The sequence below is a fragment of the Lycium ferocissimum genome, chromosome 2 (assembly GCF_029784015.1).
Source record: "Lycium ferocissimum isolate CSIRO_LF1 chromosome 2, AGI_CSIRO_Lferr_CH_V1, whole genome shotgun sequence".
Classification (NCBI taxonomy): domain Eukaryota; kingdom Viridiplantae; phylum Streptophyta; class Magnoliopsida; order Solanales; family Solanaceae; genus Lycium; species Lycium ferocissimum.
This window is the reverse complement of record NC_081343.1, coordinates 63,225,746-63,240,183: the sequence shown is the minus strand read 5'-3', so window position 1 is coordinate 63,240,183 and position 14,438 is coordinate 63,225,746. Positions and strand designations below refer to the sequence as shown.

Sequence of the window (14,438 nt, the reverse complement as noted above, 5' to 3'; positions counted from 1 at the left end):
ATTTGGAAATAAATTCTTGGGATTCAACTCGTTTGTCTGCCTTGTAACTTTCAAAGGCAGTATTAGGCGAAGGACAAAAATTAAAGACCACCAATTTAAGGTACAAAAATTAAAGACCAGTGCTTTTGAAGGGCAATCCGCACAAAAAAAAAAGGTATGGGGAATAGATATTTTCATTATTTGGGGTCCTATGTGAGAGTTTTAGCTGTCATTATCTCAACAATCTCAAATAATGTCAAGGTGACCTAATTTTATTTATTGTTAGTGGAAAAATGGTTGTACTTTCTGAACCATATCTTTCCTTAAATACCTAACCTGAAACAGATCGATTAACTTTAGTTTTATTAATAAAGAAAGAGGTTAAACGTACCATCAATAGGAAAAAAGATATGCCATGAAGAGAATATGTTGTCAATTTCCTATAAATTCAAAAATCCAAAAAGAGTTGTATTCAACAAGAAAGTTTATTAATGTCTCAGACCTTTTAAACAAACAGAATTTACTACTAATAAATTTTAAATTTTGGTGGCCTACTGTAGATTGTCATACACTGCTCCCTTTAATTTACCATTGAGAAATATGGCAACGGTTATTAGTTAGTTACAAGAAAGAGAAAGGTTCGATTAACTACATTATTAATTTGGAGTGAAAGTAGCTAAGAAGTGAAAAATCTCGAAGCAATACAAAAAGGCCTTTCTGTTTAAAGAAGATTGTGTCTGGGGTGGGGAGCGGGGGTTGCTGATGCCTTAAACACAGTTAATTTAGAAACCGATGTCACGGAAAGACGTAAGATCATGCTAGAAAACAATTCACAAACTTATTTATGTGCTCTCACAAAACAGAACCTGCCATATTTTCCCCACCAAAATCAGGGACACATATATACAAACAGTGTATTCTTCAATCAGACCACCACTTCTCTATCTATCTACAAGTTAAATGAGCTTATCAGTTGTCACCCTAGAACCTTAGAATGGAGTGAGGGGAAAAAGAACAAGGAGAAAAAAAAAAATAAGAAACTAATCAAATTAATCGTCTTCATGTCAACGACAACAAAAATCATCACCCTCAAAGTCAGTTACTCCTAACATTGCCAAGGCTAAGTGACTATTCATTTCACTTTTGGTCCGCTGCAACTGGGGATAACACTCAATCATACAATTATTACTGGAAATAGACTTCTTCCTGTTCAATGAACGAACTTCTGTGCCCCTCAATATGGCAATGATCTCATCCATACTGGACCTTCGAGATTCTTCACTGTGTATACATGCAGCTGCTGCTTGAGTCATCCGAGTTATTTGGTCTAGGTTCTTTCGAGGAAATTTGAGTCTCGGATCAAGAAACTTTTCAAGAGCTCCTTGCTGCAGCAGTGGCTTTGCCTGAAAAGAACAGAGAATGAGACTACAATTTCCAATCTTGTCAAAAAGAACAATAAATTATCTAATTCGTTAAACAGTCAATCATGGTAATATCACAAGGATTGTACAGGTCACTCAAACATCATTGGCTATAGCAAAAAACTTCTCAATAGTGAAATTTATAAATATGCCACAACTTTGGCAGAAATCATGCTGGACAATATGTATGAGTGCATTACCAGTTAGCAATCACTGTAGCCAGACTGATTTAAACATAACTAATAAAGAGAAACGAACACAGCTTAGGCAGAAAGTGAAGCAAGAACCTACCCACAACACCAAGTTCTCTTCTCCTGGTCCTCCTTTCCCTTCAATTGGCTTCCTTCCAGTTAGCAGCTCCAGGAGGACGACTCCAAAGGCATAAACATCGGTTTTATCCGATATTTTACCATGCTGAAAATATTCAGGAGCTAAATACCTGCAAATGTAATTCAAGAGCGTAAATACGGTGATGTTCTCTACAGTCAAGCAAAGTGAGGATTTTATTCATAGCTACCCCTATTTAAGAGTTGTCAAGATAGAAACTATACCCGAATGTTCCTTTAACTGTTTTACAAAGGAAAGGAACAGAAGGTGCAGGAGTCCATGTAGCTAAACCAAAGTCACACAACTGCATAGGTCAATATAAGGATTAAAATACAGAAACGGCCAAAAGAACGATAAACAATTTAAGCTGTTAAATATGAATGTTCCTTCCATTACCTTGGGCGTCTTCTTTGATGAGAGAAGAATGTTGGAGGGTTTGATGTCCCTGTGAACAACACACCTCTCAGTGCCATAATGCAAATACCCTATTGAATCTGCAATGCCTACGGCCACCTTATACCGTGTAGACCATGGAAGTGCTGGACTACTTTTCACTCCCCTCTTCTTCTTATCTGTGAGTGAAACTCTATATATATTAGACCCAAATAAATTGTGCAAACTAAAATAACAATGACCTTATTGAGAAAAGAATAAAACCAAGTACTCTCACCGTGCAAATGATGCTCTAAACTTCCGCCAGATACATACTTGTATACCAAAAAGAAACCCTCCTCTGGATCAATGCAAAAACCAACCAGAGGAACAATGTATGGATTATGAAGAGAACTAGCGATCATCAATTCCCTACAAAATGCCTTTGGAGATTCCTTGTCTTCCCTTTCTAACCGCTTAATCGCAACAGTAGTCCTCATAAATCCAACTCTTCCTCTGAAAACATAGCTCAATGCTCCTCTTCCCAAAACTCTACCTACCCAATTCAAGAAAGGAATAATTACATTTTTCGACAGGTCAAAAGATCAATAGCCAGCAAACGCATAGGTTTTGTATATTAACTATTGAAGTATATATAATATACATATTGTACACGATGAAATATACATATATATATATATATATATATATATTATATATTTGCCTAGCGCCCATAATTAATTTCGGCCGACGGGCCAAAAATGAAAAATCCCTTCAAGAAATAACAAATCAACATCACATGAATTTCTCAGTCAAACAGGGGAATGTAATAAAGTTAAGAAATTGAACATAACCAATTGAATACCTTTAGAAAAATTGCGAGTAGCAGAAGCAATCTCAGCATAAGTGAACCTAATTAAAGAATGAGTGACAGGTGAAATACTCCTCTCAAGTGATTGAATTTTCCTCCATTTAAGCTCTCTAGACAAAGGATCAGTCAACCCATTATCCAAATTCACCATCAAAACAGTTGCAGAAGAACATCTGTTATTCACATTCATAGACTCAAGTTCAACCTGAGAACAAAAACTGAACCTAAAAGAAGAATGAACAGAATGTGGCTCAGCATTAATTAACTCAGTACCACAAGCACCTGACTCAGCAAGTAACCAAGCTTTATTATGTTCCAAGCTACTGACACTTTTACCCTTATCATTGTTATCCTTGCCGGACCCTCGCCGGAGTCGGGTCGGGTTAAAACAGGCCAACCCGAAATCCCAAATCATTCTGTAAATTAAAGACTTGATTTTTAACTCATGGTCATTAGTATCAGTGTCTAAAGATTGAGTCTTTAAAGGGTATGAACTGTGAATAGGCTCTATAGAGTTAGTATAACTACTTTGAAGAAACCCCATTTTGTGAGTGGATCTTGAAAAGCAAAACAGAAACTTACAAACCAAAAAAGCAAGAAAAAAAGAAATCAAGAATCAAGAAAAGTGAACAACTTTGCTTGTAGGGAAGGATAGAGTTACTAAAAGAAGAGTAGTATTGGAGAATAAGGGATCAAATATGTATAATGAAAACGTATGGAAAAGTGTGAAGGGATTTTTGATTATATGCTGAAAAAGGGAGAAGGTGAGAATGAAAGAGAAATGGAGAGAAAGAGAAAGATGGTCCCTAGATGAACTAAAATAAGACCGACCCAGTTTAATTTTTTAGTATAAGGCAGTTAATGGCATTATACTAAGAATGAGAAAAATGTGAATTGAGATAAATGCAAGATTCTTGGTGTTAATGTTTAACAAGACAAGCAGAAACCACAAAAGAGATGCTTCTGTCTTAAAGGGGCTTTTCTTTTATTGGGGATTTTGGATAAGTTTTAAACAAATGGAGGAAGAAATTTATTAGGCAGTTTTTTCAAAGGGATAATAAGGTGTAAATGTGAGAGGGAAAGAGGCAAATTAGGGGTTAGTTAATTTGGTGTTGGTGTATTAATTATAATGCAATAATCAAGTTGGAAAATCAGATAGATGATGGATGTAGTTGTTTGGTGACCTTCTCATCCCCCAACTACCTTTCTTGACAGCACAGCTGCCCTCTCTCTTGTCATTCTACATATTATTCTTGAATCTTGATTTAACTCATTTATACAATAGAGTAGAAAGTGTATATACTATTAATGTAATTTAATTTGTTGAAGGATATTGACTATCTTATCTTTTAGGTAGTTCTGAATATAAAAATCACTCTTGTCGAGTTTATGCTCAAGCCGAAAACAGGATAGATCTCGATGTAAAAATTTTGTTGATCAAAATTTGTAATAATGATAACAAATTGTGATTGGATAGTACGTTGCTAACTAGTTTGGAACGGACTAATGAATGTCTCGAGGGGCTGTTTCGTTTAATAGTTACGTTTAAACATCAAAGTTGTATCGGTTGTGTAATTGATGTGATCAAAACACGGTAAACGTATTAGATTGTACTAACCATGAAGTTTTCACTAATAGCATTTGAGAATTGTTCTTGTACGATACAGTTTATAACGCTTGCTATCCGTTAGCTTAATGTAAGACTCTGGTGAGTATAACGGCGTCGTTCTCTTAAAAATAATCTTAAGAAACACATAGGAAAAATATTACTTTTAGAAAATGTAAAAAATAAACAATTTTTTCAAGCTAAAAAAATGGATCATGATCAAAATGTCTGCTTGTGTTACTACTCTTTAACTAGCGTTACGTTTGGGTTCAAAGGTAGGGTTGCAAAAGAGTCTTGGATTGAACTTAGTTATTCTCGATATTCTTTGAGAATACAAGTGAATTAAGAAATTTATGGATTTAACTCCTTCTGGCAATACGTAGAAACCTAAGTTATATCTATGAATTCCTAGGCAAAGGACGAGGGACAATCAAGGGAACGAGAGCAGGATGGTCAATTAAAACATCATGTTCTTGAACATTGCTAATGATTTGTCGCTTTATTTCGAATAATATCATGAGATCTTTAGGCGGCATACTGCCATAATCATAGTTACTTTAGGTTATCGAGGGTCTTAATGATATATCGTCCTCCCATGTCAAAAAATCAAGTAATTAATTAATTATGGAAATATGCAATGGTTGTCATATTGTTGATCAATAATAATCAACATTTATATTTTTATTATTATAAACGTGTATTTAGGTCAATCTGACATATCGATTGTTTTATTGAGTATCTATTACCTCCCACTAAAGACAGGTATCGAATAACTCTAATGCACTAAAACGCGGGTAGTTCAAGAGGAAAAATCATCTACTAAATTATTATTTTTTTATCTCTGCCGAAATTTGAACATTAATTTCGTATGATTTTCACTAACTTGATACTTCTCCAAACAATTGACTACTCGAACCTTTCTCAGTTAGTACTCAAATTATATTACTTAGCACCAAGAAGAAATAATAATATTAAGGATCATTGAGTTTAAAAAGACGGCTTTCAACAGAATAACATTATAAATGCTTTACTAAAATAAAAGGAGTTAGGAATGCATATATCTACTTCTCCGAAAATGAAAAGGAAAGGAAGAGTAAGCTACCTAATTAATGTGTGGATTAAGGCAGTTAAGCTGATACCGTGGAAAATTCCCCACATGGCTACCATCAGATACATTTCATTACACAATTCAGGTTATACAAATAATCCATATCAAGTTTAAGAATTTCTTCCCCAAAATAAATTAATAAAAATTTTGTGGTTTCCGGGAGTTTTTATTTTTATTCTTTTTATATATATACTTCTTGTACTAGTACAACTACATCAGTTAGTTCACCATTAATTCTAATGATAAAAATGAGATAAGGATATGTATTAACTATAGTTAATTGATAATAATTTAAAAATGAGATGATGAAGACACATTTCATGTATGCATTGATTACTATACACCACATTTGGATAAGCTTTTGCCCTTATTTGATGAGTACATTAAGATGATTTTTGGTATGATAAGTGTACAATAATTCTTTCATGAATGAACATCTTTCTACACGTATAATTTGATCTTAGAGTTAATAAGGCCCCGTTTGTCCATAGATACCAAAAAAAATTCACTTTTTTTTTGAAATTTTGGAGTTGGAGTTGGAGTTGGAGTTGTGTTTGGCCATAGTTTTTGAAATTGTAGTTTTTGGTGAAATGAAAAAGTGAAAAAAGTGATTTTTTTTTGAAAAATAAGTTTTTTGAGTTTTTGTATTCCGCGATACAACTTCAAGTTGTATTCGAATTTTCATGGCCAAAAGTGATTTAAAAAAAGAAAAAAATTAAATAAAGTGAATAATTCTTATGGCCAAAGGGGGCTAAGTTTATGCGAATTAGCTTAGCAAATATAAGAAAATAGATATATCAAAAGGTAGCAACAATACTATGATAAAGAATCTAAAATATTAACTCAAAATCTTAAGATAATTTTAAGTGTCCTTGTATACCTCACATTGGACATTATGTCCTTTTGTTAAATTAAATTTAAAGTATTTCATAGGTTGGAGGGAGTGTATGTGAATAATGATGAAATTGGGTCAGTGCACGTGTAACAAATTCGTTAATCAAATTTGGTACCGGCAGAATATCAACATCAGATCTTTCATTGAATAATTTAAGTAATGTTTTATGGGCAAATAATGGAACACTTAGCATTTTTCTTCTGTATGGGACGAATTAATTAGGTATGAAGTCTCAAAAACTCATGGAGTACATCTTATTATTAGTTTTGTTAAGACATTATATAAATTAAATATTCCTAATTCTTGCCAGTTGTCAAGTTGTCCTCTCACTAGTGAATGAGGTGTTTTCATCTTTTAATAACTTTTTTTTTTGCTTAATCTTTTAATAACTTCCTTCACTGGTGTACGTACCTTCTTCGAATGAACTCAAAGTACAGGTTCCGAAGCATCTAAAGTTTTGTTTTAGATTTATACTATGCCGTACATCGGTTTCTTAAATTTTCGGAATAAAGGGTGTATTTTGGTAGTGAAGATTTTTTTTTTATATTTTCGTAATGTTTGGTTGATCAAAATATTTTAAAAATATTTTCTTTAGAAAAACACGTTTCTTAAAATGGCTTCACGCTCATCGTCACCTCCCCACCTCTAACACCCACCCCTCATAATTTGCTTAGATTATATGTAAATGCTCTTAGAATACTATAATCTACTTACTTCCTTAACACCAGAAAATAAAAATAAAAATAAAAATCACTTATTTTCCAGAAACATTTTTTGTTTTTTCCTTCATACCAAATGAACCCAAAAGTAATTAACGTCTTTGAAATTAAACAGAAATACTGTAACTCACTTTTTTTATAATAAATTAAAATGTATAAAAACCGTATAAAAGAAAAAAGCTTCCAAAATAATAATAGTGTCATATAAGATAAATATGATTAAGTAATTAGAACTCGTTAACTGTGCATACATTGATATGTCTGCCTCATAGGAATTTTTTTTTCTTTTTTCGAGAAATATTTTGATAACCAAACATGAAAAAATTGATAAATATTTAAAATGTTTTCCTCCGTAACAAACATGCCCTCAGAGTATAGAGGTTCAATTAAATTAAAACATGTGGATTTATCTAATCTCATCAAATGAAAGAAGAAAATCAACAAAAATAACAGCAATTACGTTTTGGTCCCAAATAAGGTTGGGGGGGGGGGGGGAAAAAATTAGGCGAGCTATGTCATCAAATATGGTCAGCCTAATAAACTTATAATAAACTATAGATATGTGAAATACCCTACATGCAACCACAGGTAGTGGACTAGTGGTTAAGATTTGCAAGAGTTGCCAAATCGAAGTACTCCACTAATTATTTCATAAATTAGATAGATTATGAGGCGATAATAATACTACAATACCATATGTTATGGGTTTTAGTTTACGACAGTCTTTGTTTCGTGAAGTGCTAGCTCACCTAATGACATTACAGTTGTGCTAACATCTACTGTTTTTCAATGAATCCCCCATAGCCCTTCATCTCGAATTTTCTCTTCAGTTGACATTCTTTTTTGTTTTATTAGACACATAATACTAATTACGTACAATTATTTCATTTATTTTAATTTATTACAGAGGAGAGGATTGGGGTCCAAATTGACAATAAGAAAAATCACTATATGATCCTTCTCCCCTTCTTCTTTTGCCCTTTTGGTTTTGAGTAAGTTAGATAGCGTGGAAGTCTCTTAATACAGCTTGACCCCTCGGATTAAACTATTTTTGATCCAATTGTTTGATAAGTCATTTCAGGTTCTAACACACTAAGTCAATAAATGATGACAAAGACATGAATTTTGTGCTTGAACTCCATATAGTGTATAAGCTAACTCAAGAAATACAAAAGACATATTAATCCAGATCGAACCATCATGTAAATTATCAACAACAGATCAAGCATGATATAGACAGCTTAAACTTAAATGGATTACGAAAAAATGAATTAAATTTGTCACCTCTATTAATAAAGGATTAATCCCACTAGCTAGCTCCCCTTACGACATACAATCTCAATCACCACCATGCAAGGGAACCGGCCCATGTGGGGAGCAAAAAATGCATAAATGGGAGGATATCATCCATCTTCCACCACATGCAAAAAAGATACAACAGGGTACATTGTTAACGGTGCGGCCAAGTGACAAATCAACATCCTACAAGGTTGAACTTACCTGCAGTATTTGTCATGAGATTTTCTTAGTTTTGGATAGTAGAGACTTTATTTCCTGTTTTAGAGAATTAGGAGTAATTAATTATTAGTGGAATGAAATGGATCTGAATAAAATAAAATAGATAAAGATGATTTATATAGTTTCTAAATTAATCTATCATTAAGTATGGTTAGTTGATCGGCTAATTGGAACTCGCAGTAGTCTATTTAAATGAATGTACGCAGTGTTGTACAGGGACTTGGAGAATTACAGCATTTGATAACTTCCACCTTTTGTGGAAAATTTGAGAATAATGTTAGTTTGTGCAATAACTTGATACTGATCAGTAACCTTCAACTTTATTCTAGTTTCACGTGAAGAGATTTAACTTGCACTTTCATCAAATTGTAAAGATTAAAGAGCTAAACATGCAGATTAATTTTTAGTTTCCAGAAAAGTTAGACACATTAACAAATAGAGGAAGAGAGAGGGAGAGAAATTACTTGTTGGATGATTAACGGACACTGAAGAGCAGAAATCAGAATCATTTCTCCATAAAAAAAATAGAAAATAAGTGTAAGTATTCCTTTTGCTCCCAGAACAAGTGGATATCAGAAACAAGGTGGACCATACCCTCTACGTACGTTAAGTATTGACTTTATGAACCCTTTGGACGTAATATTCGGTTAAAATTTGAGTAAACATCATGTGTATTTGTTCTATATCACACAAAATATCCAATAATTTTAGTGCATAGTGTTGGTACTAATTCATAATGTTTCTGACGGGAGACATGACATGAGTCTCCTATTCACATTGAGACAAATTGTCTACTTGCGTTAGAACTGGGGATATATGCCACATCCTGTTTCTTAATTAATTACTTCCTCTTTTCTGTAATTCGTTCTATATGATCTGATCAGCAATTGAAAATGTACAAACAGCTAATTAACAAAAAGGATTTTCGTGTCTTTTTTTACCAGTATTAACTACTCTTTATTTATTGCTTTATATATTACTGGGTACAAAAAATGGAAATTTTGTTATAAAAAATTAGTTACCCATCAACGCCTACCCACGTAAGAGACATTCTAATCATCAGCCATTCTGATTTCTTCTAAAACCGATCTAATTTTATCGAGATGATGTGCAAGAAATTAGAATATATGCAGCAAGAATCAGTATATATTCTTGGACTTGTTGCATGTTTTGCACGGATTGCCCTTCTTTTGGGGTGGTCTTTAATTTTCGTCTTTCGCCTAATATCTCAAGATTCTGGGTTCGAACCACCGCTCAGGAAAAAAAAGAAGGAATTTCACAAGGCAGAGGTTTCGATTCGCAAGGCAAAATTTTGCCTAAAACTCTGCCTGAAGCAGGAAAATTCTGCAAGCAACCTAACTTTGGCCCGAATAGGCCTAACTTTGTTACAAAACTCTGCCTTCCAATTTTATTTTTTTTACTGAGCAGGGATTCGAACCCCAACCTCATAGTATTAGGCGAAGGACAAAAATTGAAGACCACCAATTTGAGGGACAAAAATTAAATACCACCCCAAAGTAAGGGCATTCCTGCGAATTGCCCCATGCAGGATGAGTAGAAACCAGCCCAATTTAATTTTTGGTCTTAAATTTCTAACATTTTTTTGTGCGGATTGGCCTTCAAAGGCACTGGTCTTTAATTTTTGTCCCTCAAATTGGTAGTCTTTAATTCCTGTCCTTCGCTTAATAGTCCGATATTCTGAGTTTGAACCCCAGCTCAGTAAAAAAAAAAAAAAAAATTCGCAAGGCAGACATTTGTAGCAAAGTTAGGCCTATTCGGGCAAAAGTTAGGCCTTAAGGCTGAGGTTTGCCTTAAGACAAACTTTTACCCAAAATTAAGCCTTAAGGCAAATTTCTATCTTGAGGCCTAACTTTTGCCCAAAATTAGGCCTATTCGGGCAAAAGTTAGGCATTAAGGCAGGTGTTTGTAAAATTTCAACTAAGTAAAAAAAAAAAAATGCCTGAAGGCAAAAATCTACCTTAAGGTAGAGTTTGAAACTCTGCCAGAGGTAGAGTTTTGCATGCACTCGAATCCAAACTCTACTCATCGCGATTTTTTTTTTTTTTTAAATTTTTGATCGAAATTTTAGCTCAAAACCCAAAATTTTAGCGAAGAACAAAAGTTAAAGACCAATGCCCTCGAAGGGGAATCGTGCAAATGATCCAATTTCTAATTGAAGCATTATACATGAATATTTCTGCTTAGCTATTTTTGTAACAGCGAGCACGTAGTATTATTTATTTAGTACACAGTAGACAGTGTCGAATGTAAACTTTTCCAAGTATGAGCTCCGAACGAAATCCCTGATTTCTTATCCCAGCGCCCTTAAATCTTCATCACAGTTCGTGAAAAATTATTGGTTTTGAAATGAAATGTGAAAGTATTTATTTCGGTCATTCCAGTGGGCGTGCCGGAGTGGTTATCGGGCATGACTAGAAATCATGTGGGCTCTGCCCGCGCAGGTTCGAATCCTGCCACTCACGTATCTATTTTGGTTTTGCAATATCTCCTTCTATACGCAATCCAAAATTCTTAAGTTTGAAAATTAAAGAGAAAAATGGCGCTAGAAGGAGGGCTTGAACCTCCGACCTTGTGGTTAACAGCCACACGCTCTAACCAACTGAGCTATTCCAGCTCCTTGATAATGTTCATCCATTCCTTTACACTCGTAATCTTGTTTAATTTAACTCGTTGATTCTGCGCTGCATCCGATAGTACGTGATACATAAATCAAAAGGCTGACAGCAATATGCCTACTATATGCCTACTTGTTCAAGATAATTTTATATTGTAAATGATTTCCAACCCAACATAGCCCATTTTAAAGTGATCTCCAACTTAACACTCCAAAAGCCCATTTTTAAGATTTACTTAAATTTGGGTTTATTTGAGATTTAGTTTATTTGTTTAATATATGCACTTTTCTTGTATCATGTATCTTATAAGTTTGTGGTGTATTCAATATGAAGAAATATTTTCTGAAAAATGTTTTTCTCGAAAAATATTTACCACAAAATTGTTTTCTTAAAAAATATTTTCCACGAAAAATCCGTAAAAAATAATTTTCGTGAAAATATTTTTCGCGAAAAATGTATCTCTAGAAAATATTTTCCAAAAAAATTTTTTAAAATAGACCCTTCAAAAAATCAGCTCAAGTCGTCATGACCTCACATTTTTAGTCCATTTCAAATTTCAACCCAATTCAAATTAAATAACTTTTGGGCCAATGTTAAACTTGAACCCATTTATTACCTCCCATTTTTTTTTACTAAACGCCCGCCTTGACACCCCTACCTACTATAGTACTCCAAAAAGAGCTGACAGTAGTATGTCTATTATAGTCAGTGTTTTAAAAGGCGATTTCTGTGACTCATCAGCTCACGTGCGGGCTTAGTTTAAATGGAAGTCGCACTACAAACGCCCGATTGTTCGCCCTAAACACGCCTAACGCCCAATGCTCGGAGCTCGCCTAACAGTTCTTACACAAATTATATGTTAAATTCCTTAGTTAAAATCATTGACCCTTATAATTCTTTAACAAATGAATGACACTTAAAAGTTTTTCATCTATAGAAATAAGAAGATCGGGTTTAATTCAATTAACAAGTCGTAGTATTGCATATTTACTGTTTGAGAACATCGTGAGGGTGGATATTATTTTATATTTCTCTTAAGATACATAACCGAATCGTACATTTTCACTTGTCATTGGTCTTTTGGCGTATGTATCAAAATTATCATATATTATTATTTCGCTATTTGAAAATAATTTTATTTTTATTCATGAAGGAATTACATTTTAATTATAATACTGATAAAGTTTATTGATTATTTGCTTATAGGGAGATAAAACGAATAGTATGATAGTAATATTGTTTTGAAAAATTGTGATTTTTCATTGTTTGAAAGTTAAAATGTTAGAGTTGATTTGCATTTCATAATAGCTTTTATTTCATTGTATTGTTTATACTCATAAAATTATATTATATATAATTACAAGTCTATAATAGATTGCTTTATATATATATATATATATATATATATATATATATATATATATATATATATATATATATACTATCATTTATTTCCGATAGCGCTATCACCGACCCTTACCGGGGCGAATCCCGCCGCCGACTCTCGTGACCTTTCCTCATAATCATACTTGTAAATACATAATGAAAGTTTTTTCGGAAATTAAACATGCTTTTTTCATCTTTTTTCAAATCAAATAAAGTACGCAATCGTTAAAATACTATATAATGGCCGCTTATCATACACGTGACTCTTAATCATAAAACAAAATCATAACATAAATACATAACCGATTCCGGTTCTTACGCTAACATCTTCTACATGCTTTTCATTAAAGTTATAATAATCATGTAAAATAATGATTGCCTTTGAACAACATATCATCGTCATTGGTCTCATTTAAAATCTCTAACATAAAACATATGACTTGCCTTTGAAAACATATATCATGCATATGTATCAAAATTATCATATTTATTATTTCATATATATATATATATATATAACGTAATTTTATTTTTATTCATGAAGGAATTACATTTTAATCATCATTACGGACTCGATAAAGTTTATTGATTATTTGCTTATAGGGAGATAAAAACGAATTTAGTATGATAGTAATATTGTTTTGAAAAATTAAATAAAAATCGTAATCATGCTGATTTTTCATTGTTTGAAAGTTAAAATGTTAGTCGTTAGACACCAAACATTAGTCATTTGCATTTTTTCATAATCTCCCTAGCTTTATATTTTCATTGTATTGTTTATACATCATTCAATTCAACTATAAATTATATTATATATAATTACAAGTTTCCAACAACCCAACCATTATACTACCTCACCCGAAACTTCCCAATTCCAATAGGAACAACAACAACACACTTCTTTCTTTCAGACTACACCAACAATCCACACTTTAGCAACATTATCTTCATAAATACAAGAAACTATATTTAATTCACATTAGCTTCCAAAACAGCCCACACACGATTTTATAATAGAAAAATACTAAATAAAATTTAGTTCATTCCTGATATATATATATATATATATATATATATATAAACATCCTTAATCTTACCTTAAGTATGCAGCCACCACGTCCACCCTTCTTCTTTATTTTTAAAATGTAACTTTTCTCTTCACCTATTTAAAAATATTCCTATTATAATTGATATTTCATTTTAAAGGTGTGGGTAATGAAATAAAACGTCCATAAAAATTAAATAAATTCCAAACTCATAATACCATTTTACTCGCTTACGCGTTTTCTTAAATCGCCCTTTTTGGAGGGCTTACACTCATTTTTGTTTTCATGTGGTCCTTCTTAGGATTGTAAACACGTACCACCCATATATCTCTTCATATGTCCTTTATAAAAATTCCGACATGTGGGTCCCACGCCTCACCGCCCCGCCTTTTCAAGAATTTCCCTTAATATTCCATACCAATAAAATTCATAAGCAACTTGATTATAGTAATACCTTCGCATATAATAGATTTTATTTTTTTAAAATGTAACTTTTTTTTACCTATTTAAAAATATTTATTATAATTATATTTTATGAAATACTATCATTGTCC

The 14,438-nt window shown here is 32.7% G+C and overlaps 1 protein-coding gene and 2 non-coding genes across 3 annotated transcripts; 1 reads left to right on the top strand and 2 right to left on the bottom strand.

Annotated features, from left to right (window-relative positions):
- Positions 1-795: 795 nt before the first annotated feature.
- Positions 796-4,010, bottom strand: LOC132046705 (probable serine/threonine-protein kinase PBL7). Its single transcript, XM_059437427.1, has 6 exons — positions 2,965-4,010; positions 2,398-2,655; positions 2,124-2,299; positions 1,952-2,031; positions 1,692-1,839; positions 796-1,382 (listed from the first exon to the last, which is right to left on the bottom strand). The coding sequence occupies exons 1-6, from the start codon at positions 3,512-3,514 to the stop codon at positions 1,044-1,046; spliced, it is 1,551 nt and encodes a 516-aa protein (XP_059293410.1). The 5' UTR covers positions 3,515-4,010; the 3' UTR covers positions 796-1,043.
- A 7,207-nt stretch (positions 4,011-11,217) lies between these two features.
- On the top strand, positions 11,218-11,299 carry TRNAS-AGA (transfer RNA serine (anticodon AGA)). Its single transcript has one exon. It is a non-coding gene; the product is annotated as a tRNA-Ser (tRNA).
- Positions 11,300-11,377: 78 nt separating this feature from the next.
- On the bottom strand, positions 11,378-11,451 carry TRNAN-GUU (transfer RNA asparagine (anticodon GUU)). Its single transcript has one exon. It is a non-coding gene; the product is annotated as a tRNA-Asn (tRNA).
- Between the last annotated feature and the right edge of the window lie 2,987 nt (positions 11,452-14,438).

What these genes read in the sequence shown, in the direction of transcription:
- LOC132046705 (XM_059437427.1), bottom strand. Translation starts at nt 3,514, where the DNA reads ATGGGGTTTCTTCAAAGTAGTTATACTAACTCTATAGAGCCTATTCAC. An exon ending in ACAGTTAAAGGAACATTCGG is followed by an intron (nt 1,840 to 1,951) that starts GTATAGTTTCTA and finishes TTACATTTGCAG; the next exon opens with GTATTTAGCTCCTGAATATT. An exon ending in AAGAGAACTTGGTGTTGTGG is followed by an intron (nt 1,383 to 1,691) that starts GTAGGTTCTTGC and finishes TGTTCTTTTCAG; the next exon opens with GCAAAGCCACTGCTGCAGCA.